Genomic DNA, 27,544 nt, shown 5'->3' with positions numbered 1-27,544 from the left:
AAATAGAATAAAAAGCACAAAGGATAATACATTTCTGGGGTGAACTGAGACCTTGGATATGGCTGCTCACAATGGTATATTTTGTTCTCATCCATCTGCTTTCCTGCCCTTGTTCCGTTTCCCTAGGTTTTTGGTCTACTTTTGTTCTCTATTACTTTGAACCTCATAGCAACTTTAGTGTCCATTTAATAGACATGCAGATCAAAGAGGGTATACTTATTTTACTAAGCAAAGCTGACAACATAATCATGGAAAAAAACCTCTATATACATCTCCCATAGTTGGAACTATGACACCTCCTTCCATTATCTGTACTTAATAACTATCATAAATTATCTATATTTTTATTTTCTACAACTAAAATTGTAAGCAAGGCATAATTGCTGGGCACTGAGAGTGGATACCCTAGTTACACTGGTGGGCCAGTGAGCAGTGTAGTGGCCTAAATTTCCAGCAGCTTTGTTTTATCCAAGATTATTATTTTCTGATTTTGAAAAGAGTGTTATTTACTTACGTGACTAAAAATACTTTACACCTGTTTCTTTTAAATAAAAATGTTTATTTGGAGAATATTAATAGCATGATAACTCCTCCTCACCAGATACTAACAGTTCATCAGGTCAGGGAATAGAACAAGTCCAAGTGAGCTTCTTACAAGGAAACAGGCGACCATTTTGAAAGCTGCCTCCATCTTCTATCTTATTACTGGTTGATCCATAATTCAAAATATGAAGCTTGGGGACTTTTTCTTAAAAGTAGAGATAGAGCAAAATGTCTGGAGCAGTGATGTTGACCTCCTTTTTGAAAAAGAACTTATGAAACTTTAACGGCATATTTCAGTCTTGTGGAGTCCTTTGTGTTATTCTGACTGTCGATAAGAACCAGGGGACTATGTTGATGATTCTTGATAATTTCAGCAACACTTCCAAAGTACTGGAGCAAAAAAAACGTAGATGAATTATACACTGGCATTTATATTAACTTTGAGCTTCACTCCCTCATCTTCTTTTATTTTCTCAAGTTAGTCAGTTATTAGGTCCCCGCTGACGTTCTACCCAAAAATGTCTAATTTAACAAAGACTATAACCTTCAAGGGGGCAGAACTCAGCCTTTCCTACATTCAGAAAGACTAAAAACACAACTGACAGCTTCAATTAGTGTAAGTACTTAGAGAAATTACTTCACGGAATTACAAGGTCATATTTTAATACTGTCTTTTTATTTAGTGTCGAGTGTAAAACTGTCATACAGTGAATTTCTCTACATTATTTATTGTCAGGTTGCACAGTCTTAGATATAAAGACTTCTGTAATAAACTAACCTTAGAATTTAGTGTCAGGGAAGAGTTATTTCCCAGATAAATTAATATTCTTCCATTTTCTTTTTTAATAAATAAGAAAAGCTTTATAAGCCCTTATATTTCTATTTTTGCTTTGGTGCCCAGTAAGTTTAGAGGTAAATTAGTGCCTAATTCCATGAAAATGGAATTTCATGCTAGGCTTTTAACATACATATTTATTATTCCATATATTAATTCCTGATCTCTAGATTTTAAGGTTATCATATTTGTCCTTAAAATGATCAATGTTTTAAATGAAAGATGCTACAAACATAACACAGATCATAAAATCAAATTCATTGATTATACAAAAGTGTTACAGCTCACAATCATCAAATAAATGCATTTAGAGTCACTTTTTAAAAGGTGTTTTGCAATAGTGCCATAAATTTAGTAATTATCACCACTTAACATTATTGTTCTTTTAATTTTTTAGATAAAGACAAACATCTGGAATAAAAAAAATTAAAAAGCCATATTACCTCTTTGGATAGCTTCCAAATATCTATATATTGAATTAAATAAAGTATTCAGAATACTGGTCAACTTTTTCAGATGAAATACTAGTTGTCTTTTAGATAACTGGCTATATGAATATTAGATCAGGGTGGAGAGGTGAGAGATGGGGACCTTTGACTATCTGCAGTTTTTATTTCTTACTGTCTCTTCAATCACTCAGTTCTCTTGCAATTGCCAATGTTATACATAAAAACATTCATTTGGTTTGTTTGGCATAGTATGTTGTTAAACTGATGCAGTTGGAAGTTAAATTTATGGACTAAAGAACCAGAAATGAATAGCACAAGCTCTTTGAAGTTGATTCCAAAGGAAAAAGTGTGTTCTGAACCCAAGAAACATAAGAGAGAGTTTGTATACTTAAACAAGCACCTCATTGTTTCCTAGTCCCTGAATATTTTTAATATTGCCTGGGGATTCAATGTTGAAGAAGGGGGTTGAGTTGAAATTTTTGTAGTAGGGAGTGGTCTTGGCCTATTTTTAAATTTAATTACATAAAAAATTCAGCTTAACTTAGTTGCATTTCCCCTCAGTGTTCCTGTTTTTTCCTTCCCAAACTAATTCAGGGTATTCAAGATATTCATATATAGATAAACAACTTGTTTGATAACTGGTAATATCATGATTAATAAAAAAACAAACACATATAAGAGCTATAAAACTACTTAATACTGTATCTATGCCAAAATAATTACATAAAAAGTAAACAACCAGTTGCTTGCTTTTTCTACCTATATACACCCAAACACAAAAACAGACAAGCATGTAAAAACTTTAGCATGTAACTAAAGTTTTCATTTTTCATTCATATGTTCAGTAAATGGGAGAAACAGTCTTTTTATTATAAATAATTTAAGTAAGAGTTTTAATGGACACTGTCAATACTTCCAGATGCCATTATAATAATATGCTATTTTTTTTGGTGTCCACAGGCTGGATATGTGTGGGTAGAGAGGTAAAGCTCTGATCTATTCATTCTAAGGTAGGGATGAAGATTCTTTAAGCCAAGAGGAATCCTGTTTATAAGAATTTCAGGACCTCTAAAGAGGACAGCTCCCTCATCCTCTTAATCCTCTGGTAGAAGAAGTATGGGACCCCTGAGGAGGCTTTAGAATGAAACTATCCATCCAAAGCCACTCTGTCCTGCTAGGATCAACACTGCCTCCTACCACTGCTTACTGCTATTAGGAGCATTTACATTAAAAGATTTGTAAGATGAACATTGTGGTGAGAATGAAGACTGTTGTTAAAATTTAACTGGTGTTAAATGATAATGAAATCTATAGTTTAAAGCCCAAGTTTAATTTTGATCAGTGTTTGTGGTTTCAGATTCAAGAGTTTTGCATTTTCTAAATATCTGAGACTTAATTAGAAGTAAAACCTAAAGTATAAAAGCTCCTAGAAGAAAACATTGGAAAAAATCTTCATGAGATTATATTTCATAATGATTTCTTGGGCATGACATAAAAACACAGGCCACAAAAACAAAAATAGACAAATAGGACCACATCAAACTTAAAAACTTCTGTTCGTCAAAGGTCACAATCAACAAAGTGAAAGGTAAGCTACAAAATGGGGAAAATATTTGTGAATTGTATATCTGATAAGGGATTCATATCCAGACTAATGAACAACTACTACAACTCAACAACAAAAGATCAAATAACCTGATTTAAAAAATTGAAAAGGACTTTAAGAGTAGATACTTCTTCAAAGGTGATATACAAATGGCCAACAAACAGGAAAGGCTGCTCAACATAATTAACCATCAGAGAAATGCAATAAAAACCATGATGAAATCACCCATTAGGGTAGCTACTATTTAAAAAAAATAACGAGGGTTGGCAGAGATGCGGAAAAGTTGCATCCCTTGTGCACTGTTGGTAGGATTATAAAATGATCTAATCGCTTTGGTAAACAACATGGAGGTTCTTTCCAAAATTAAAAATAGAACTACCATATGATTTAGCAATCCCACTTCTGGATATGTATATCCAGAAGAATTGAAAGCAGAGTCTTGAAGAGATATCTGCACACCCATGTTCATAGCAGCACTATTTAAAGCAGCGAAGAGCTTGAAGCAACCCAAATGTTCATCAACAGATGAATGGATAAACAGAATGTGGTGTCTAATACATTGCAATACTAGGTAGCCTTAAAAAGGAAAGAAATCTTGTCATGCTACAACATGGGTGAGCCTTGAGGATATTATGCTATGTGAAATTAGGCAGTCACAAAAGAACACTGTATTATGTAATCCCACTTATATGAGGTATCTAAAGTAGTCATATTCACAGAAATAAAAAGTAAGATAGTGGTTGCTAGAGACTATGGGGAGTGGGAAAGGGGAGTTATTCAATAGAGCTTCAGATATGCAAAATAAAAAGTTCTAGAGATCTGTTTCACAATACTGTAAATATATATAACACTACTATACTATATACTTTAAATAGTTAATATGGTAAATTTTATTATATGTGTTTTCACCACATTTTTTAAAAAGCAAAATAAAGAGTACACTAATTGACCTAAGATCTTATCAGTTCATTTTACAAATGCAATTCTCCTGCCTGTAATCACTCAACCAACAAATCCTCTCATTTAATAATAAGTATTTAACAACCATCCACTGAAGTCAGCCATTGTGCTATGGTTCTAGAAACAGAGAGGTGAGCAAGGCACAGCCTAGTCCCTGGCCTCAGCTAGTGGAGAAGATAAACACTTCAGAAATTATGACACTTTCTAACAATTTACTACCTAACAACTGCTGAGTTTGGAATGAATGTAGTTCTTTCTGGAAGAATATTGAAAATAAATATTTTGAACTTTTAAAATGCTATTTTCTCTGCTTAGGTTGCTCTTTCCACTTTCCTTCTCATCCACTTTAGCTTTCATTCTACCTATAATTCAGCCCATCATTCAAGACCAGAGCAAGTATCACGCCCTTTCTGACCACTCATGCGTTATTCCACTCCATATTTCACTTATGGGTACAAACTGGCTAAACAGAGCCATGGTAAGCATTGACTTTGGTCCAGATTAAAGAGGTGTTGAAGTTTGTGTTTGGTTAGTATTCAAGACCTCCTGTATTGAACAGACCTACTGACCTAATGTTTTTTTCTTGCTGCAAGCCCAGAAAATTATTCTGGCCCAAGAGTATAGTCTAATGTTTCAACTCAGGTTACTGCGTCTCTTCTGATCCTTCCCTGGTCATCCACCTTGAAATTTAAGTTGAGGTCCTAGTTCTTGACTTAGGAGCTCTGGACATTGACCTTGATGTTTTTATAATATTAATATCACTTGACATTTTAATCTTGATTTTTATGTTCCCCTGAACTCAGATACTGAGTCAGGCTGACCCCACTAAGTAGCAGGGTAAAAGGACTCAAATGTAGTCTTTACATCATGCTAGTCTTTCTTCCTTTCTGTTCTCTCACAGGATATACTCCCCCCAAATAGTACTTTATCTGTTTATAACATGAGTGCATGCGGACTAAGTACTTTTGTGTCCTTTCTCCTCACCTCTAGCTTCTAATACAGTATGATGCCATTGTGCTCAATACATAGTTATAGAGTTGGATTAAAAGAGAAATTACTGACCTCTTCACCATTTTTCTTTCTGCCCAAAGCATACTGTTTTGTTGCCTCAATAAAGCGCACAGGGACATTATAAACTCGCTTATTAAAAAACACAACTAATGTATATGGCTGTTTGGAATCATGGCCAGAGCTTTTCCGAATAAGAAATGATCCATCCTGTTTATTAAACAAAAAGCATAATTATGGTTAGTATTACTTACATTTCTACAGGTTGATATTAGTTTATAAAACTAATGTTTAAACATAGTTTTAAATATAATTATTTAGCTATATGATTTTATTATTGATGTTTGTTTGATTATTTTCCAAGAAAACACTTCACTAAACACATACTTATACAAAATATAAACTTATATTTTATATTTACATGTTTATATATACTTACAGAAAATCCTGAGTAAAATCAATGCACTTTTTTTTATCCTCACCCATGGACATTTTTTTATTGCTTTTAGAGAGAGAAGGGAAAGAGGAAAGGAGAGAGAGAAACATTGATGCAAGAGAGAACCATTGATTGGTTGCCTCTCGTACATGCCTGGACCAGAAATTGAACTCACAACTTGAGCCACACCAGCCAGTGCTCAATGTACTTTCTGATATACTAAATAAGATATTATGTTTATAGGATTTAGAATGTGTGAAGGGACACATTAAGATGAAACCTAAAGGGTACTCTTAAACAAGGAACCATGTCCATAAGTTGCCTGTGAATTAGAAAAATGATCGAATAAATTTTATTCCTAATTACTTTTAAGAAGAAAGTAGAAACTGGGAATAAAAGTATTTCCGCTGATGAAAATTCTCTCTCCAAAAACATACTGAAGCAGATAAAAACTGTAACAAAATATTCCAAATTTAGTTAAATATTTTATAAAACATTCTAGAATCCTTAATTCAAAAATTATGAACTAAAAATGGACAAAAAGCAGGAAGAAAAATGCAACAACAGTTGGTCAAGCTCTCTGCAAAGAAAATAAGAAGAAAGACAAACTTATTTCAAATGAATATTTAATAAGTCTCTGAAGGAAGGCATAGAAACCACCAAGACAGAGAGGGGTGGGGGAAGATTTTTTAAAAGTACAGCAACGGAGTCAAATTGGTTGGAATGAAAGGAAGACAAAAGGTCCAAAATGCATGCAAATTAAGTCCTATAAACCAAAACAAGGAAACAGAGAGATTCTTTAAGACTATAATTTAAGAAAATGTATTGGAAATAAGAGAAAACAAAACTATTTGTTGAAAGGCCTCCATCTATATGAAAAAAATTGACCTGGAAATCAACTCAGAGACATATTCTGGTAAAACTATTAAACTTTAAAAACAAAAAGTCTGCAGAGTTTTAGAATAAAATGTTAGATTACATACAATGGCAAGAAAATAGTATTAAGTAGAACAAGGCAATCCAGTGGAGCAACACTTTTAAAAACTCAAGCCAAAGATTTTATATACAGCCAAGATTTTCCCCAGGTATAGGGCTATGAAAAAAGTTTTGAATGTGCAAGAACTCAGGGGATAATGGAAACACAGTTCTCCCTGAGAATCTAGCACAAGGTAATCTTCATCAAGCAAAAGGAGATAACCGGTGAAGCCAGCAAAGGGAATGATAGAACGTATTTAATATGTTTCATTGTAGAGTTTAGATTCAAATGAGGGTGGCAAAAATAGTATGCAAATATTACATATTCTTACAAAGTAGGGTGCAAGTGAAAAAATGGAAGAGGAAAAGAGAAAGAAAAAGTGGTACTTTAATCTCAGATTGTCCAAAGTGTCCCTAGTGTTCCTACATGATTGGCCTTGGATGCTTCTAAAATCTTGTTCTGTGTCCTTTGTTCCATCTCGACCTCAGCGTTTTATCCCATGCATTGATCCAGAATAGCCTGTTACTGTGCACTCCTGAATGTGTCTCATGTAGCACCGAGCCTTTCTGAGATTGCCTCCTGGAGCCTATGAATCCTTGTCAAGATGGAAGGACAAGTAGAGATGAGATGGAGGAACAAAGAGAAAAATGCTCGAAAGAGAAGAGGGGATGGCAATTCCTCCTGAGTTAGTAAAGGAAAAAGATCCCTGCATCCATAATTATTGCAGTTACTTAATTAGCATATCATTAATAGGATGACAACAGTGCCTATTAGAGGCTGAGGATGAGGGTATGAGATTTAAAAATGGCCAAACCTTGTTTGATCTGTATAATGCTTCTTCAGCAGACTTTCGGTCACAGGCACCAGCGTACCATGGCTTACAGTGAACATCAGCTTCCTGTGAAATAGAGGAAATTCTTTTTTTTCCCTTTTTAAAAATATATTTTATTGATTATGTTACTATAGTTGTCCCATTTCCCCCCTTCACTCCTCTCCCCCCCTGCACACCTCCTCCCACCCACATTCACCACCTTTAGTTCATGTCCATGGGTCATACATCTAAGTTCTTTGGCTTCTACATTTCCTATACTATTCTTACTCTCCCCCTGTCTGAAACAGAGGGAATTCTTAAGCATGAGATGGAACTTCTGTGCATGAAAAACAGAGTTCCATTTTGCATTACCAAGACAGGCCTAACTCCTTGTGGACCAGTAATTTGTAGAGGTGATGCTTCCTTTGGTCAATTACAGGGTTATGTAATTGACTTTTTCCCATTTGGCCTTAGTTTCTAACCCTAGTAATTGAATATAAGAACTAAACCCTGCTAGATTCTTGAACCATTTATTCCTTTCTCCAAAATAAGTTATAATCTCCCTTTCCTTTTTGATCTTATTGGGATTTTGTTTTGTTTTTGCTTTGTGGGGTGCTTTACAATTTCCAAACTGTTTTTACAAATTTTATCTTATATGATTCTTGTAACTACTTTGAAAGCAAGAAGGATAAATGCTGCAATCCCTAATTTATATTTGAGAAAGCCTAGAGAGACTTGTCCAAGGGCACAGAGAGTCCTCACTCTTTTTACAGGCTGTGCTATTTTGTGTGTTTTTAATATCGTATGTCTCCACAGATCTATTCTGGGAAAATTACATAGTTTAAGAGAAGTTATGTGAGGGAAAGAACAATTAAAAGCAACACACTTCTTTTATAATTTCAAAGAACCACAAATTGTTATCTAGGGCATCTAGAATACAGATTGGAACAAGTTGGAAGAAAGGTCTTAATAACTGAAACAAAAATGTATTCTGTACCCATCAGCACATAACAACTCACAAGCCAACTTAAAATATAGTCTATTCTCAAGCTCCAAACTCTCTCTTGAAAGAACACATGACCTTTCCTACAGTTTACTGGTAACAACAAGTGTTTATTTCATACCTGTTCTGACACATTGGAATTAGATGAAAAGCTGGGTAATAGAACATCCACAGTTGGGCTGCCCGCTTCTGGAAACCCTGAAAGGGATTTGAAAAATCAATGAATCTTTATTATTTCCTGAGCTACTATGCCTATACTGCAACACTATATTAGTGCTGCAGGGGAAACACACACACACACAAATCCTTCAAAGCAATGGTTCCCAAAGCATCATCTTTGGATGCCTGAGTCTGAGGAATTCCCAAGATCCTTTCAGGGGATTTTTTCCAGACACATATCTCTGTGAAGCCCACTTTTCTTCATATACTTCAACCAGAAAAATGTATTGTGACAGATTGACTGTAGAATCAGATAGGAGAATCCAGTTGCCTCTGTTATTCCAGGCATTTAAATCTCTATTATTCCAGAGATTTGACTAGAGGGGAGAGGGGAGGGAATTTCAGGGGGAAAGGGGGAAGGATTTACAGGAACTAGTATAAAGGACACACGGACAACAACTAAGGGGAGCAGAAATGGGAGGGAGGTGGGGAGCACTGGGGGGGGTGGGCTGGGCTGGGAGTAAAAGACAGAAAACTGTACTTGAACAATAATTAAATAAAAAAACTATTTAAATTTTTTTTTAAAAAGTAAAACATATCGCTCTTCTCACTAACTGTTTTTGTTCAGAAGTTATAGCTATTTTTCATAAGAAATGTGTTAAATGTTAACATATAATGAGTTTAATAAAATATTAAATGTAATGGATGAATAAATGTTTTTTTAATTTTTTTTATTTATTTATCTTTTTTAGAGGGGAAGGGAAGAAAAGAGGGAGAGAAATATCAATGTATGGTTGCCTCTGGTGTGTCCCCTGCCGGGAACTGGCCTGCAACCCAGGCATGATCCCTGACTGGGAATCGAACTGCGACTGTGTGGTTCGCAGGCCCGCGCTCAATCCACTGAGCTACACCAGCCAGGGCTGGATTAATAAATGTTTTAATGAATACATCCAATATTAGTAGAAATACATAAACTCAAGTTTTGGGGGTCTGATTTTAAGAGTGTTAAATGCTCCCAAGACCAAACATTCTTTTAAATATTTGAGAATTGCTGCCTTAGGCATAAACTCAGTCTAAGTGTGAAGACACATGAAACAGAAAATACTTAGCTGCTTTCATTTGTTCATTCATTCTTCAATCATTCATGAATTCATTCATTCATTCATTCATGATTATGAGCCTGCCATGGATCAAGGCATTGAGAATATACAAGTCAACAAAACAGCAAAATGCTCTGCTTTCCTGGAGCTTAAATTTTAATGGAGTGAGATAGGCAATAAAGACATAAGTAAACATATATACCATACTACAGAGTCATCAGTGCCCTGGTAGAAAAATAAGCAGGGGAAGGAATTGGGGATAGCCTCACACAAGTAGTGCATTTAAATACACTTGTCAGGGAAAGAAGGCCTCGCTGAGGAGACATTTGGGTAAGATTTGCAAATGGAGAGGGAAGGAGGCAAGGAAAGAACCTTCCAGGTAGAAGGAGCAGTGAATGCAAGGCCTGGCATATTTGAGGGCTAGAGAGGGGCCACTGTGCCTGGAGTGCAGTGAGGAAAGGAGAGGAAAGGAGACAGGAGGTGGTGAAGGAACCAGATTTGCAGGACCCAGTGAACCCCCGTGACATGACTTGAGCTTTAGCAAACATGGTGTGGGAAGATTTTGGAGGGTTTGGACAGAATAGTAATGTGATCCACTTGTCTTTAACAAGGTCAGTCCAGCTGCAGGGTTGGAAGTACATAAAGGGGGTAAGAGCAGAGAGAAGAGTTCAGTGTTGCAGAACTGAACTGAACACAGGTCAGTGTTCTGCAAGCCTAGCAGGAGGTGATGTGGCTAGGAAAGAAACGGTTATCAATGGGAGCAGTGAGACTTGTTGGATTCCAGGTATATTTTTTAAGAAATAGCTGGTATTTGAAGAAAGCAAGCAAGGAAGTCAAGGGTGACTCTAAGGTTTTACCTAGAGCCATCAGAGTTGTCCTTTATTAAAAGGCAAAGTCTGCGCAAGAACAAGGTTGAGATAAACTAAGTGCTTCAGATGAAAGTGTCCTGGGAGTTCCCAGGAGACAGCAGGATGTTTAAAGTAACGGAGGGGCGGTGAGGGCTTGGCAGGCCCGGCAATGTTGGGTCTGAAGGAAGGGAGAGTTCCAGGGGCGTGGGGAGAAGCAGAAGACAGGGAGTGGGCAGGCTCTCCTGAGACACACAGTACAGGGTGGTTGGTGGTTTCTGCAGCTTGGGGAGTTGCGGGAGTTCAAGGCTGACCTTTTCTGAGCTATAAATTCATGTCGGTCCTGTTGCATTTTCCACATCTCCACTCATTCTTTCCTCACATCAGCCCTTTGTGAGAGCAGCTGTAGACGCCATTTTATAGACGAGGCCTTCCCTGGCTGCCCCATCCAAAACGATCGTGTCTATCACCCGATCCTCTGCTTCCTTGCTTTGTTTTTCTTCACAGCACTTCAGCATTTACTTGATATTATGTGGCTCATCTGGTTGTTTATTTTTCCTGCCTGTCTCCTCCAGTAAAATTGAAGTCCATAAGGGCAAGGGCTCTGTTTTATCCACTGCCCTGTCATTCCCTGTATCTAGAAGAGCGCTTGGCACAGGGCAGATGGTCAGTACATACTTATCAATTGAAAAAATGACTTTGGGTAGAAAATAATAAAAGGTATAAAAAAGCTTTACATAGGGAAATACAAAACTTCTATAGCCAAACCATTTTCACATTGTGTTCAGAATTTTTTAAAAAATTTGTATTTAGTACATTTCATTTATTTAAGAAGAATGAAAAATCTAATTAAAAACCTAAAAAAACTAATTTATGTTCAATATAAACAAATTTTTGGTATATATAACAAAAATATTATTCTGTGTATTTAAATTTATTGAATCTTGATTATTTTGGCATATTTTCCAAATTACCCAGGTAAAGTGGAGTTGTTTTGTTTTATTTTTTCATTCCCCCTATGTTAAATAGAAAGCAAATCAGTTATATTCTGCATGCATAACTTATCTGATTCATATATTTTTAGGGTGAGGTAATGTTTGCTTTGGGAAAATTATTCAGATATTTTCCAAATCATTCCAGGGTACCTTTGATAGATCTATTTTATGCTCATTAAAGTGTATTTCAGATTTAGTTGGAGGAGCTATCATTTACTGAGGACCTTCTATGTATCACGCACACTGCCAGGTACTCTACAGAGGCTGTTTCATGTCCTTTGAAAACAGTCATATTGGTTTTGTAAAAAATCAGGTATGTAAAATATGACCAGTATGACCAGTAAAATATTCAGTCAATACCAAAAATGAAAACTATCTCAAATCTCTCTACTTTTCAAAACAGGTCTATGAAAATATTCTTGACCCCATTTTACAGATGAAGCTAGAGAGGATGCCAAGGTCCTCCAGCCGGAAGTGACGAGTTCTGCTGGAACCCAGGCGACTAGGACAGGAAGGTCCAGCCTTCACCACTACGGCCCAACAACACTCTCCATGACTCGGTTGTACTTACTTGGCAGAGGGACAGGTTTCTGATGGACTTTTCTGAAAAAAAGAATTTCAGGTTAATTAGAGAGCAGAGCACAAGATGAGTGTTTGACTTTCTGTTTTCAGTGGAGACTCTGTGAACAGGCACAACAGCAATGGCCAGCGGGCCAGATCTAAAGGCAGTAGAGGCACAAACCCTCAAAATTAAAAAAAATGTTTCCTTTGCTTTTGAAAAAGGAGGAGCCTTGACTAAGGTGTCACATTTGGTTAAGTCCAATAGTTGACTTGAATATTAGGTCTCTGAGATTCTAAGTCATTCTTTTAAAATTGTTCCCTACTTAAAAACTGAACACCCCTGCAAATTTAATCACAAAGCAATGGAATACCAGATCTTTAGCAAGCACCACAAGCCAACGTCACCGTGTGCTGTGACAACACAGGCATAGTGCCTGCAGCAACCGGAGGAAACTCGTGTTCAAAGGGAAGGATTCTTACTTCTGGGCAGGAGGAAACGCTGGCGGCTGCACAGCTTCCTGTCTGTGACTAGATCCTCGGTGGCGTTCGGCAGGTATGGGTTTTTCTGTATCAAGAGAATTCTCATGTTAGAAATAGAGTGAAATGTCTGTCCCCGTGCCCAAACCTAGCAATATCAACTGAGGAGCACTGGGTTTAGATGGATGTCTTCCTAGGAACATCTCTCTCCCCAGGACGTCATCTGTTTGTGCACCCGTCGGTCTGGTGATTTGTTTGTGCTGTTAGGACCGGCACTCCCATCCCCAGCATCTCAGGCATACTCTCCTGCCTCTGCTTTCCTCTCTGGGCAAGGTACCTGGCGGGGGACTGACCCCATGGGAGCTGGACCTTTAAGTGTGTGCGTGCAGGTAGGAACCAGAACAGGAGCAGGTTTTAGCCACCCCCCTCCTGCTTTCTATGTGGCCCCCCTACAGGTGTTACCCCACCCTGGGGGGGGGGTGTCTTCATTAGTCATAAGACGTGACTCGAAGAAATTTCTTACTGAGAAGTGGTAAGATATGACATTTTGTGAATGATCTACTCTTTTTGAAAAATTAATTGAGCAAAATCAAGGTTATCTCTATAACAATGTTAACCTCTTGCACATGTCGCTGCATTTTCCCGAGGGGAAGAGGAGGAGTTACAACAAGTACCCAGGGAAACAGGCCCAGCCTGCAATGTAAGGGTTTATGTTGAGGTCCATCATGAACTTTACTCCTGAACTGTTAATATGTGTGATTATAAATTATTTAATGCTCTATCCTCCCTCAAATTGGGACTAGGGTGTGTTAAAATCCAGGTATGCCCATGGTGTACCTCTTGCATGGAAAAAAGGTTGAGAGTTGTTAATCTTCTGTTATAGGAACCCACAGGAGTAACAGTAGTAAGAACTCAAAGACCGAAATAAATGGTAAGACAGACTTCAGGGGTTTTTGCAGTACATTGAAATTCAGAAGCCCTGAACCTCTAGAGATCGTGCTTCAAGCTTGTGGCAAGTTACTTTGAGCTGCCTATGGGAGAGGTTTCTTTCACAGCTTAACAACTTGGTAGTTTCAGGAGGAGGAACAATGTGCACATTAGGTCCCCATAGCCGATTAGCTTTGACCACATCTTCTTGGCCCTGTCATTCTGGAGGCTTCCTTGGTAGGTGGGAAGAGGCTGCTCCTGATTTTAGGTTTGGATGGCATGCCATGCTTCTGCACTGGGAGCCCTTGGGGAATGAGTACATCTGAGCCACGCCAAGCACGCCATGAGCCCCTTCTTGGCTGGTTTTCAGAGGCTCCTGAAGCCATGAAATTTGCATAGGGTTGTACTAACTTCCCACAGAGGCCCACCCTGTGGCTCCACTGTCACTCCAAGCCCCCTGCTCAACAGGTCTGAAGACAGCAAGGATGGCCAGCAGGGCAGAAGCCTCATAGGAAAGGCAGAAGAAAATAAGACAGCAGTAAGGGAGTGATACTCAGAAATAGCCTTGGGGGAGAAAGATGCGGGAACTGATGTAAAAACTTACTGAGGAAGTTAATAATTGGAGCATTTAAGCAGACAAGTGCATTGTAATGGACATTCAGAAAATGTCCACCATCCATCGTCAGAGAAACCAAAACACTTTATGTAGATCTGCTCATATTAACCCAGGAAATGAGGAAACAATCACTAAGCTTCTAGCATTAGGTATCTTCAAGTGTGGAATCAGAAGTTTCCACAGGTACAGAAGTTTAACTTTTACATGGTACTTTAAGTGTTGAGATTACGGATGGTTCTTACTGCTTTCTGTCCCCTCACTCCCTCCAGGATTTTTCAAATAAATATATTTAAAAAATAGGAATGTCCTAATTAAAAGGGTATGTAAGGTTTTAGGGTTATGATAAAACAAAGGAAGAAAAACAATTCAAAATACACTAAGATAGACATTTGAACTCTGAAAATATTATTTTGAAAACTTAGCAAAAGAATTGGTTCAAATAAACAAGGTTTTAAAAGTTTCATTCCTGAACTAAACAATTAATCTAAGATGCATGAATGGCTCTGAATTAGTCTTCATACCAACAGAAGGCCATGGCACTATTTCTGGCAAGGAACACCTGTCTGCAAACAGACAGGTTGGGGGTGTGCAGACTGTAACCCCTTACAAAGATGCTGCCCAGGCAAGCTCGGGTACTGACCAGCTTTGCTACTCACTACTCATTGTAATGGGAAATCCATTTGGTTTAGAAAATTCAGTTTCATATTTATGATTAGCTTATAAATAATGAAAAAATTTAGAAAGACATTTATATACAAATCCTTAATTAAAATAACTTTTAGAAGACATGTTCTTCCTTTAAAATAATAGAGATTTACCTTCACAAACACTTGAGGCATTCTGTTGAGAGGCAAGTGGCATCTATTTTTAAAAAAGAAGCAAAGATATTCAATGTAGAAATAAAAGTCAAAGCAATATCATTAAAATATATATCTGGGGAGAACATTTCTCTGATGCATAGTTATTCTTTCAATCACAAGAACAACAATTAAAAACATGTGGTCTCCAGTATGACCTTTGCTTTAAGTGACAACTGAGTGGATGTGTCTCACAGAAGGAGCCATGTCCCCTTGGTGTTGACACCTCCCTGCTGTAGGGTTGATGGATACCACGGCCCCCAGCAATTTCCAGGCAGCAGTGCTTCTGCAGTAAGAACCTGAAATACGGCTTTCAGCTCAGGGTCCCACTGTCTCAGGGTTGGCTGCGTGATTATAAATGTCAGTCTACAGAGTAGATACCAGCTCAAGGTGGGCTTCCTTGAATAGTGGGCTGGTCCAGGTTCCCTCTGTTCTGGCCAGAATCTGAGTTTAGCAAGGTCTATATGTGCCTGATGCACAATTGCCAGGTCCCCAGCCACAGGGTTGGGAAGCGGACACAGGGGATCCCGGAGGGGAAGGCACAGGTCAGGGGAGGTTGAGAGCCTGGCCCCTGAGCTGCCGCTGCCTCTCAGGGAAGCTGTCAGGGTCTAATGTGGATGAGCTCCTTCCAGGAAGCATTTTCTCAGGCTAACCAAGGACTTCAGGCAACAACTTCACTGGCTAAGATTGCTGTGTTCACCTGCGCTAGAAGCACAGCCAACTTTAAATAAGTGGATAATAATCAGCACTGTGGGAAAAGGAAGTGTGTATAACCGCAAAATTAACTTACTGTCTTCAGTGGCGTAGCTGGCTTTTTCCTGGGGGATAAAAAAGATTGGCTTTGTTAAAACACAAAAAGATAAAGTAGAGCCATCTGCTTATCATTTTAGTCTCAAATGTAAACTAGAGCAATGAAAGTGATAGGAGTGTGGAGAAAGACTATCTGGAAGGGCTCAGAGGGAGGAAGTGGGGTTTAGTTGTGACCCACCCCTCACCTCAGACAGAGCCCACTGGCAGATGGCAAAGAGGTTCACTGTGGATAAACAAAGCGCCAGTTGCCAGGGAGTGGGCACCACTGAGCTCTTGTTCCAGTTCTGCTATTAATTACTCTGTGACCTCAGGCCTCTTTCTCTCGGTTGTGAGGCCAGTTGGAGTTTCAGTTTCCTCATCTGTAAAATGAGGACCAGAATCAGTGTTTTCCATGTGTATACAGAGCCCTCCTTCCTCCGCCAGCACCCTGGGTGGCTGCCCGGAGATGAAGACGGGAGATATGTGGATGGCCATGCAGGTAAGGTCGCCACAGGTACTTCCTCATGCCAGCTTCCGTCTGCTTCTAAGGGGACTATTCTCCTCTAGTCTTCAGCCTAGGATTTCATTCCAAGGAGAGAAAGCTAAGACCAAAGCAAGTTTGAAAATCACTGTGATTTGTGGTCCTGCAGGTGTCTGCCGGAGCCGAGAATGTTAATTCTGGTTTGTTTTACTTCCAGAAGAGATTGGAATTTAATATTTCTAAGGTTTAATGCTTCTCTGCTGTGTTTATTTTAAAAATGGTCTGTCTCTCTTGCTTTGTTTTTGGCTGAGCGCTGGAAGCATGGGGGAAGAATACTAGCAATTCCCACGTGCCTCTGTGATGTCTGGCACAGAATTAGGTTCTTCACATGTTATTTAAATGTCACAGTAACATTTTTCAATTGATATTATTACTACATTTTAGAGATTAGGACACGAGGCTCACAAAACTTCAGTAACTTGTCCAAAGTGGGAAATGTGCAGAGCTGTGGTTAACAAACACCCTGAAATTAAGAATTGTTTTGCTTTCCCCAGAGACAGAATGCAGGCCAGCTGAGACGTATTGTAATGGGCCTCTACAAGCCTATGGAGCCAGCGTAAACTCGTGGGGCCGCTGTAACAGCAGCACATTACAATCCTCACCTGACAGTTACAAAAATGCTTGTGGTTCAATAAGAAGTGATTCTCTCACCTCACTTTCCAGAGGAACCTGGGAAGTGTTATTTTGATTGAACACCCCTGGGTATGCTGCGTGAACTGCATGTTTGTTTAGAGATCATTAAGAACTTGAAAGAGGAGGTGAGTAGAAAGTAAAGATGAAACCTCCACGTAGGCCTCAGGATTATTCAGGTGCTGGAGCTTCTGTCTTGTGGAACATTGGTAGGTCAGACAACTCAAGATTTAACTAAAAGTTTATGGGAGGACAGACTAGTAGTTTCTTGTTTCAGCAGAGGCACCCCTAGTACAACTTGAAGGAAGCTGTGGGGGTGGAGGAGAACAACGTGGCAATAGGGTTACAGGAACACACCCATTGTAATGTGAGGGGCACCTGCAGCTGAGCTTGGGCAGGTGTGCTCTTCCACCCAAGCAAGGGTACGGAAAGAGAGGAAAGACACCCTCCCCCTGATTCTCAGGCAAGACTCTTCTACGGTTCCTGACAAGCCCTGCTCAGAGCAGTGGTGGAGAACGTCCACTCCAGACTCACAGAGCTGCTTCTCTGCAGCAGGTACTCACCCGGCCCTGGGCAGTGGGGATGGCACAGCAGGTAAAGATGACTTACAGTCCCAGGCCCCACTGTTTCGACCTGCACAAACGTACACACAGGTTAGTCTCCAAGCCCTGAATCTGGGGCCGATGGTCATGGTGAGGCTGGCCTTTTTGACAGGGTTAGAGATACACACACATTTTTTTTGTTACTTTCAGTTAAGTATATATAGATAGCTACATTGAAGCTATTGGGGCAAACCTGTAGGTGAAGACGAAATATTTTTTTAAGTGTCTGCTTATGGGCTCAGAACTAGGATGAGAATTAGGGACTTCATCACAGATACAGAGAACAGACGGATGGCTGCCAGAGCGGGGGGAGGTTGGGAGACTGGGTGAAAGGTGAAGGTGTTGAGAAGTACCAATTGGTGGTTACAAAAATTAAATTAATTTTATTAATTTATTTTGTGAGGATGTAAAGTACAATATAAGGAATGTAGTCAATGCTAGTAATATTTCTAAGTGATCTTCTCCTTTCCCCATGGGACCAACCTAGAGCCCCTGACTCTGTGGGCTCAGTGAGAGCCGCATGAGCATTCCTAGGGGAGAGCCGAGTTCGCACTGGCAGATATGTGCACACCAAAGGTGCCTAGAAACGAAGGCACAGACCCATCACTCCTGATAGACACTTGTTGACATCACTCATTCATAGTCACATAAACATCAGTACCTACACCTATGACTTCACCGGTAATTTCACATTTGAGGGTACTCATTCATTCATCTCTGAGCTCTGAGGGCCTTTGCCCATTGCACAGACGAACTGTGACAAGTGGCAAGCTACTGTCCTTATCTCATTTCTGAGGTCACAGAAGGGACCCAGAGGGCCTTGTCCACTGCACCCAATTCCCCCTCCCCCTCCCTGAAGATAGAGGCCAGGCAATCACTGTCAGGGAAAAAGATAAGAGACACAGAGCTTCACCATTGAGAGAGAGAGAGCAAGCCTGGAGGGGGAGAGACTGGAAGCTAAGCCAGCTCCCCTCAGCATATCCTGGCTGCCTCCTCTCAGGCCCATGCTCGCCTGCATGGATGTTACTGCTCAGTAAAACAAAGCCTATTTATTGAGTTAAATTGAACTGAATAAATATTTTATTAAGAACCTACATTTGTAAGTCTGCAATTCCTAATGGACTTAAAGAGGACACTCTGTAAATGTTGGTTGGACCTGCCTCCAGTATATACTATTTTAATTTGTGAGATAAAGCACACATAAGTAAACACTGAAGTATCAACTACCAAGAATTATTGAGGTCGTGGTTAGTGTGTCTAAAGCACTGCGTTAGGGGTTGTGAGAGAGGGGAGGAAGTGAAGAGAGGCCTCTACCCTCTCAGAATGAATAATGGGAAAATGTGTACCTCATGCCACCTCATCTGACAGAACCAGCTATTCCAAACAAAAGAAGGCCTCAAAAAGTATTAAAAATATGAGGCAGGGTTCTTCTGGCCAAGATGGAGGCATAGGTAGATACACTTTGCCTCCTCGCACAACCAAAAGAAGACAACAACAAATCTAAAAACAGAAACTAACCAAAACTGTGAGAAAACAGAACTGTATGGAAGTCCAACAACCAAGAAATTAGAGAAGAAACATTTATCCAGTCCGGTAGGAGGGGCAGAGGTGGGCAGCAGGTGAGGAGAGGACTCATAGCAAGGCTGCAGCTAAATGTGGGACTGAATGGTCCCACATTTCTGTGCAGATAAACCAGAGGAACAACTGGGGAGCAAGATGGACCATGCAACCTGGGGTTCCCGTGTGGGGAAGTGAAGCATCAAAACCTCTGACTGAAAATACCTATGGGGGTTGTGGTGGTGGGAGGAACTCCCAGCCTCACAGGAGAGTTTATTGGAGAGACCTACTGGTTCCTAGAATGTACACAAACCCTTGCACCCAGGAATCAGCACCTGACGGGCTCAATTTATTTGTGGGCAGTGGGGGAAGTGACTGAAAGTCAGCTGAGAGCTGAGCAAGTGGCATTGTTCCCATCTGGACCCCTCCCCTACATACAGTGCCACAATGCAGTGATGTGGGTTGCCCTGTTATGGTGAATACCTAAGGTTCTTACAATGTAACAGGCACAGTGAGACAAAAAAATATGGCCCAAGTGAAAGAACAGATCAAAGCTCCAAAAAAATACAACTAAGTAACAAAGAGATAGCCAACATATCACATGCAGAGTTCAAAACACTGGTAATCAAGATGCTCACAGAAATGCTTGAGTATGGTTGCAAAATGGAGGGAAAAGCAAAGGCTATGGAAAGTGAAATAAAGAAAAATGTACAGGGAACCAATAGTGAAGGGAAGGGAACCAGGACTCAAATTAATGATTTTGACCAGAAGGAAGAAATAAACATTCAACCAGAACAGGATGAAGAAACGAGAGTTCAAAATAAAAATGAGGAAAGGCTTAGAAACCTCCAGAATATCTTTAAACATTCCAACATCTGAATCATAGGGGACCAGAAGGGGAAGGGGAAGAGCAACAAGTGGAAAACTTATTTGAAAAAATAATGGAGAACTTCCCATGTCTGGCAAAGGAAATAGACTTCCAGGAAGTCCAGGAAGCTTAGAGAGTCCCAAAGAAGTTGGACCCAAGGAACACACATCAAGACACATCATAATTACATTTCCCAAGATTAAAGATAAGGAGAGAATCTTAAAAGCAGCAAGAGAAAAGGAGACAAATACCTACAAAGAAGTTACCATGAGACTATCAGCTGATTTGTCAAAAGAAACCTTACAGGCAAGAAGGGATTAGAAAGAATTCTTTGAAGTTATGAAAGGCAAGGACCTACATCCAAGATTACTCTATCCAGCAAACTACCATTTAGAATGGAAGGGTAGATAAAGTGCTTCCCAGATAAGGTCAAGTTAAAGGAGTTCCTCATCACCAAGCCATTATATGAAATGTTAAAGGGTCTTATCTAAGAACAAGAAGATAAAGAACATAAACAGTGAAAAGACAGCAAACTCACAACTATCAACAACTGAACCTAGAAAAACAAAAACAGAAATGAACTAAGCAAACAACTAGAACAGGAACAGATTTACAGAAATGGAGATCACATGGAAGGTTATCAGCGGGGGAGAGGGAGCAGGAGGGAGGGGGAAAAGGTACAGGGAATAAGCATAAATGGTAGGTACAAAATAGACAAGGGAGGTTAAGAATAGTATGAGAAATGGAGAAGCCAAAGAACTTATATGTATGACCTATGGACATGAACTAAGGTGGGGGAATGATGGTGGGAGGGGTTCCAGGGTAGAAGGGAATAAAGGGTAGAAAAGAAATGGGACAACTGTAACAGCATAGTCAATAAAATATATTTTAAAAATATGAGGCAGGGGGCATGGCAGGTGAAAATGGAGACAACTAGAACAACAATTAAAAAATTAAAATAATAAAACAAAATAAAATTAAGTGTTCAAAAAAAGAAATATACCAATAAAAATGAACCTGCATAGTTCCTGTTTTTTTTATTTATTTTAAAATTTTTTAAAGATTCCATTTATTTATCTTCAGAGGGGAAGGGAAGGAGAGAGGGAGAGAAACATCAATGTATGGTTGCCTCTTGTGCGTCCCCTCCTGGGAACTGGCCTGCAACCCAGGCATGTGCCCTGACTGGGAATCGAATCATGATCGTGTGGTTCGCAGGCCCGCGCTCATTCCACTGAGCTATACACCAGCCAGGGCCTGTTTTTTTAAAAAAAGTATTAAAAAGAGAGATCTTAAAGTTTCTTCTCCTATACTTTACCAGAAGGGCCTTCAGGCTTTCCCTCAGTGTCCATCCGTTCTTTTTCTACACACAATTCTTTTTTTCAATTGCAGTTTACACTTGGTATTATTCTCTCTTAGTTTCAGATGCACAGCACAGTGGCTAGACAGCCACACACCCTACAGAGTGGTCCCTGCAATACTTCAAGCACGCGCCTGGCCCCATGCATAGCCATTACGGTAATATTGACCATTTTCCCCATGCTGCAATCTACTCCCAATCCCTTCCATATACAACTCTTACGTTGGGCCTATTTACATAAGCACGCAGTGGCACAGGGTGGGAGGTACTGATTCCATGGGCCCCCTTCCCCAGCACCCTGTTAAAAAACGCCCCCTCCCAGGAAACTCCTACCTGCATGTCACATGACCTACATGAGATTTTTTAAAACCATTTTGAAAAAGAAACTACAGTCAGAATTTGTAACATTTCATGTGACAATAAACTGAAATGTCTGAGTATGTATGTAGTATGAGTCCTACTATGTTTCATTAGTTACTGTACCAAATTGATACTGTTCTTCAAATTCTTCATACCTGAGATCACCCCTAAAAATATACTTTGGCTGCTCATACATTTCAATGAAGATTTCAGGGAAGAGGAACAATAAACCTTGTCTGAAAAATAAGGAAGTGTGAAGAAGGTCTAAGTTAGAATTTCCTCCCAGGGGCGAATTTTCCCTTTTCTTAAATGCCAAGGGCTCATCTGGCCTGAGTTCATTATCATTGTCACATCTACTGCCTGGCTGTTCTGCTGAGGTTCCCTTTCCTTCATATCTTCAAACAGTCTGCCAACGTCTTCCTTCCCCTTCCCTCCTTATAAATAACTTCTGCAATGAGACCAGAGGGCATGCTCGTTCTCCTCTGCTGGTGGGGCAGGACAGAGCTGGGGGGAAACCTGTGGCCTTGCATCAGGAAGACAGGGTTCTAGTAATTTCTCTGCCAGAAAATTGGCTGAGTGTCCTCTTCCACCATGTCTCAGTTTCCCCCTCTGTGAAAGGGGGGACACCACCATTTACCTTACCTGACTCGGAGTTACTGTGGAAAGATAACAGAGCAACCTTAAAAATGCAAAATATTAGCTAAATATAAAGTAATATTGCTGGAAAGGGATTAAAAGTATTTGAGGTTTAAAAACATTATGTCAAGTAAAAGGAGCCAGATGGAAAAGACTACATATTATATCACTTCATCTCTATGAAATACCCAGAAAAGGCAAATCTATAGCAACAGAAAGCAGACTGGTGGTTGTCTGGGAGTGGGGGTGGGAAGAGCATTGACCACCAATGAGCATAAGGGATCTCTCAGAGTTGAGGTGGGCATGAGAAAGTTCTAAAACTGGGCTGCAGTGATGGTTACAAAACCTTGTAAATGTAATAATTTACAAAGATCGTTGAATTGCACATGAAAAGGGAGTGAAAAATTATAACTCACAGAGGAACTCAGTAAATATGATTATTGCTCTTTTTTGTTTCAGCATCTCGTTATCGACCACCCCAGGTCCTGAGCTCTGTACCAGTACTTCAAATGCACCATCTCTAAGCCTCACTGAACACTAGCTGGAGCTAAGTGAGTCTCAGAGAGGTTAAGTGGCAGGGCTGGGGTGGAAAACCAAGGCCATCAGAGTGTAAAGCCCAGGTAGGCACTTTCTTCCCCAGCCAGCACCTCATACTGTTACTTTGGGGCATGATTTGGCATACAGATTCACTTGCTGTTTGTTTCTCCCTCATTTGGGGGAAGAGTAGGGAAACAGTGGTCTGCTTTTTTGGATGCATGTGGGAGGATGGAGAGTGACTCTTCCATTTCATAGGCCAGTGCCCCTTTCTGCTGCTCCGGGTCTGGGTGGGACCACCTGGTGCCCTCCTCACTGTCAGGACCCTTCCCTTTCGACTAAACCATGCTCTTGGTTGGAGCACGCCAAGGGAGAACTTGGGAACATGACAGAAGAGGATGCGATAGAGGGAGACGTGTCCAACAATATGATAGAAGCGAAAAATTAGCTTTCTTTTGATTGTGTTGATCAAAAAATTATGTTAACACTTGATACAACAGTGTACGCTTTGTACAAGCTGGTGCTTGCCAAAGCTTCTTAACTAAGAAAACAATTACCCTTAGTTTTTACTTCTACCATGCATATTTTATACAGCATTCTCTTTTTCAGTTTTACATACAATGTTGGTAAGTTTCCTTAATTCTTAGTGATTCCACGTTTGCATTCTAAGTCCTTGGGTTTAATGCTGTTGAGCTGTTACAGACCCCTTACTGCCGTTAGGGGCTTGCTCACCATCTGAAGCAGCTCTTACTCTCGGGGACTGTTACGAAATAAAGGCATTTAATTTAACAACTTCAGAGCGATTTGGATTACATGTAAAATTCAACTTGCATGTTAGCAGGGAATTGTAAATTTCAAAACTCCCTCCCTATTTTAGGAAATAAGAATATAGAACACTTTTACAATGCTATTTACTTAAAGGAAGTTCTGAAATAGAAGCTCTGTCTACCCTCTTCTGACAAAAGCTACAAATCAGCCAGAGCTTGCACTATCTTCTAAATGCTCATTGAGGGATAAATCACAATGAGCTTCAATCTTTCAGTTGGTCTAAGGCAGTGGTTCTTTGCCCCTGTGGACATTTGGCAATGTCGGAAGACATCTTGGCTCATCACTACAGGAGAAGGGAGCTGCTGGCACCTAGTGGGCAGAGGCCAGGGGTGCTGCTAAACATGCCGCAGTGCACCAGACAGCCCCCGTGACAAAGACTTTTCTAGCCCCAGACGCCAACAGTGCTGAGGCTGAGAAACCCTGATTTAGAGTAAAGCTTTACACAAAATGGAAGAAACACAGTTGTTTCCTGAGATGTGTACAGGATGCTCTGCCAGATTGCTCATGGATTTAGGCAGGTTAAACTAGGGATTGGGAATAAGAGCAGTAAGTGAAAAAGAGCTATCATTCTAGGAGCGTGATTCCTATGTATTTACTCATTTAATTCTCATGGTACCCCTAAGCTTAGTGGCGTTTTCTCCATGTTTCAGAGGTGGGCTCTAGGAGAGATGACTTGGCTTCTCAGAAGTCTGGTATCTTGCAAGTGTCTGCCAGAACCTGAGCCCTCTGGCTTTGGAGTCTGTGCCCAGTCCTGTTCCAGGGCTTCTCAGTCTGGATCACAAGGGGAAGGAGAAGCTGCCACTGCACCTAATTCTCTACATAATCCTCTATGAGCACCTAGTAGCCCTGAAAGAGCCAAAAGCAACATTCACCAGAGGCAAGCGACATGGTGTGTCACCAACCCGAAACCTTAGCCCTTTCCTGACGTCTGTGAGGGCACTATCTGAAACTTTAAACATATAACAGAGGGTTATTCAGGGACACACACGAGTAGTCTCATTATTCAAATGACCTTACTTCCCTTCTCCTCCTATCTGTATCCAACAATCATATAATCAGGACATCATTTTTTTTGTTGTTCAGGTTTCGTTTCTTTATCCAATGCCTCTAGTATTAAAATACAGCTACACTTGATTAATAGAAAATGAAGAAATAATAAATCCAGTGGGCTAATGCCCTCATGATGGTGCCATGTGATTCTTTAACTACAGCCAGCACTGGGGGCCCAGCCACTCTCTCTACCAACTGGCCCACCTACCATTTCAGTACCTACTCTGAGCCAGTCCTGTCTGGGCCCTGGAAACACAGCTGTGAGATGGATACTGAGAGTCTTATAGGAAAGAGAGAGAGAGAGAGAGAGAGAGAGAGAACTCAGGAGGGATTAGGGGATAGCGATGGAGTGTGGGGAACTCAAGGAGTGCAGACCAAGGGGATTCAGTGCAAAAACAGAGTGAAGGAAGGCTCCTGAACAAGTGACATTTAAGACAATGTCTTCAATGAACTTGTAGCCTAGTTAGGGAGATCAGAGTCAGACACACAGTGGTTAGAGAACGGGGATGGGATTAAGTGTAAGTGGGATGAGACAGCACAGGAAAGCTCTCTGAGGGCTACAGAAACCACAGGACACTTCCAGGAGGGGGAGACCTCAAGTTGGGCCTTGAAGGGTGGGTAGGGTTTGATGACATAAAAGCAAGAACACAAAGACCAGAAGGTAGAACCCATGAAATACAGAATGATTGGAGTATGGGGTGTGTGTTAGGAAGAAAAGCCCTGATTTGGTAAGGGCACTTGAAGATGCAAACACCAGAGATTATCAAACCTTCTTCTAAAGGAAATTGTAGGCCTCCATTTGTCTATGTCAATGAAAGACTTTCTGTTCTGGTGATAGCCTTCTCCCGAGCGAGGAGTCTCCATATCAGCTGGGCCAAAGCAATCATGATGTACTGATGTTAGGTTGGTGGGCTGACATTTGCTCCCAGAAGTTAAATGAGTTGATGGTTCCGACTGTTACTCCCCAAATATAAAGAGCCCTTGGGTTCCAAGGGAGAGGATAAATAGGACAAGAACTTGTGATGCGGGTGAACAATTGCACAAGAAATGAAAATAGGAAGAGGTAAAAAAAATACTATTCTTTCATATTTTCTCAAGGACCATGGCCTTGGAAGCAGAGCTCCATCTCCCAATCTTTTGTGTTCAGCCTTCAGCTCTGGGAGAGAGAGAGATGGGTGGAGGGGAGGGGGAGAAGCAGGGAGGGTTAGAAGGAGGCTCCTGAACCTCTCTGTGCTGCAATGGGGGCAAGTGGGTACCACCTGGCTTCATGGGCCTCAGCTTTCGGGTTGCCAAACCCTACAGGCACCATTGGGAGTTCAGGTTTGGGTAGTGGTGACATGGTAAAAACTAACTTTGTAATGGGATGAAGCTGGCAACACATGGAAGCATTGAGAAGCTTAGGCTGTGACTGAGAAGAGAGCCTAGAGGCAAAGTCATGACCAGTGACAATCATAGCCATAAGGTGTGAGATGATGAAGCAAAGAAAGCCTGGACTAGGGTTGAGGCAAATCAAATAGTAGAGAAAATGGAGAAAAAAAGAAATAGCAGCCTTTGGAAAGAACACGGGCACTCTGAGACATGGAGCCTGGAGGCTGGCATGCGAAATGGAACAGGGATGCCCAGAGGGTAGGGAGGTGATGGAGGCAGTGGGCGGCAATGGGCATGGCCAGTGTCTAGAAGGGAAAGCAGGTCAGGGCTGGACACCAGAGCATAATCACCGTAGGCAAGAGAAGTAAAGCCAGAAGAAGGAATGAACCCTGAAGAAGTGAAAAATTGTACTCTTTCCTGAGCACCTACTGTGTGCCAGACACAGCACCAGGAGTTTTGCATTCACAGTTTCGGAATTCTTCTGTTGTAGTGCACTCTCCCACATATAGGTGAGTAAATCGGATGCTCGCAGAGGTGATGCACAGGCCCAAAGTGGTACAGCTGGTGACTGGGATTCCAACCCAGGTCTGTCTGGCTCAAACCCCAAGCTATTAACCACCATGATATTCTGAAAGAGGAGCAAAGGGCTGAGGACTGAATGGTGCAGACACCCTCAGTTGGGAGAGGAGGAGGAGAAGCCAGCAAAGTATCCAATGAGGTAGGATGGAAACGGGGGCTTATCGAATAGGGGCCCAGTGTCATGGGGGAGGGAGGGTCCCTTCAACATTGGTGCCACCAGACAGTGCATGAGGATGAGAACTCCTGTTACCATTCATTAAGTAATTTGAAAATGCGAGTGATTATTTCTTAGTATGTGATCTCAGTTGTTTATCTTATTTGGAATAGATTAAAAACCGAATCCTCAAATGCAATCATTCCACAATTTTAAAAAGCACCACATCACACATACACTTTACCTGAAGCTGTCCCTGGAGGAGGGGCTGGCTTGGAAGTGTTGTTTGGCTTGGTTGATCTATTCACCATGGGAGCTGAAACACACAAATAAACCCACAATGATTACAGATGCAGTCTACCGAAGGAGATTCACACGTGTGGGAAATACATCGTGAAAATGATGGGTCAGACCAGAGAATTAGCAAAGAATGGGAAACAAACTTATTAAACATATAAGAGTCTCCTCAGAAGAAACACCTTGTGAATGAATATATTAATGATTAAAGGAATAATAAAATATTTCGT

The 27,544-nt window shown here is 40.5% G+C and overlaps 1 protein-coding gene across 1 annotated transcript in view; it reads right to left on the bottom strand.

Moving 5' to 3' along the window:
* Positions 1 to 538: 538 nt before the first annotated feature.
* The window catches only part of BLNK (B cell linker), a 79,355-nt gene continuing 52,349 nt past the window's right edge, over positions 539 to 27,544 (bottom strand). The window contains exons 8-17 of the mRNA XM_037050846.1: positions 27,262 to 27,333; positions 17,688 to 17,757; positions 15,955 to 15,982; positions 15,126 to 15,168; positions 12,768 to 12,852; positions 12,298 to 12,329; positions 8,749 to 8,825; positions 7,628 to 7,711; positions 5,456 to 5,611; positions 539 to 933 (exon numbers count right to left, since the gene is read on the bottom strand). Coding sequence (XP_036906741.1) covers positions 814 to 933; positions 5,456 to 5,611; positions 7,628 to 7,711; positions 8,749 to 8,825; positions 12,298 to 12,329; positions 12,768 to 12,852; positions 15,126 to 15,168; positions 15,955 to 15,982; positions 17,688 to 17,757; positions 27,262 to 27,333 — 767 coding nt within the window. The 3' untranslated portion in view covers positions 539 to 813. The remainder of the gene's footprint in view (positions 934 to 5,455; positions 5,612 to 7,627; positions 7,712 to 8,748; positions 8,826 to 12,297; positions 12,330 to 12,767; positions 12,853 to 15,125; positions 15,169 to 15,954; positions 15,983 to 17,687; positions 17,758 to 27,261; positions 27,334 to 27,544) is intronic.

The sequence above is a fragment of the Sturnira hondurensis genome, unplaced genomic scaffold (assembly GCF_014824575.4).
Source record: "Sturnira hondurensis isolate 20B ecotype Veracruz unplaced genomic scaffold, ASM1482457v3 Scaffold0006849, whole genome shotgun sequence".
NCBI lineage: Eukaryota > Metazoa > Chordata > Mammalia > Chiroptera > Phyllostomidae > Sturnira > Sturnira hondurensis.
This window is presented reverse-complemented; position numbering and strand designations above follow the sequence as displayed.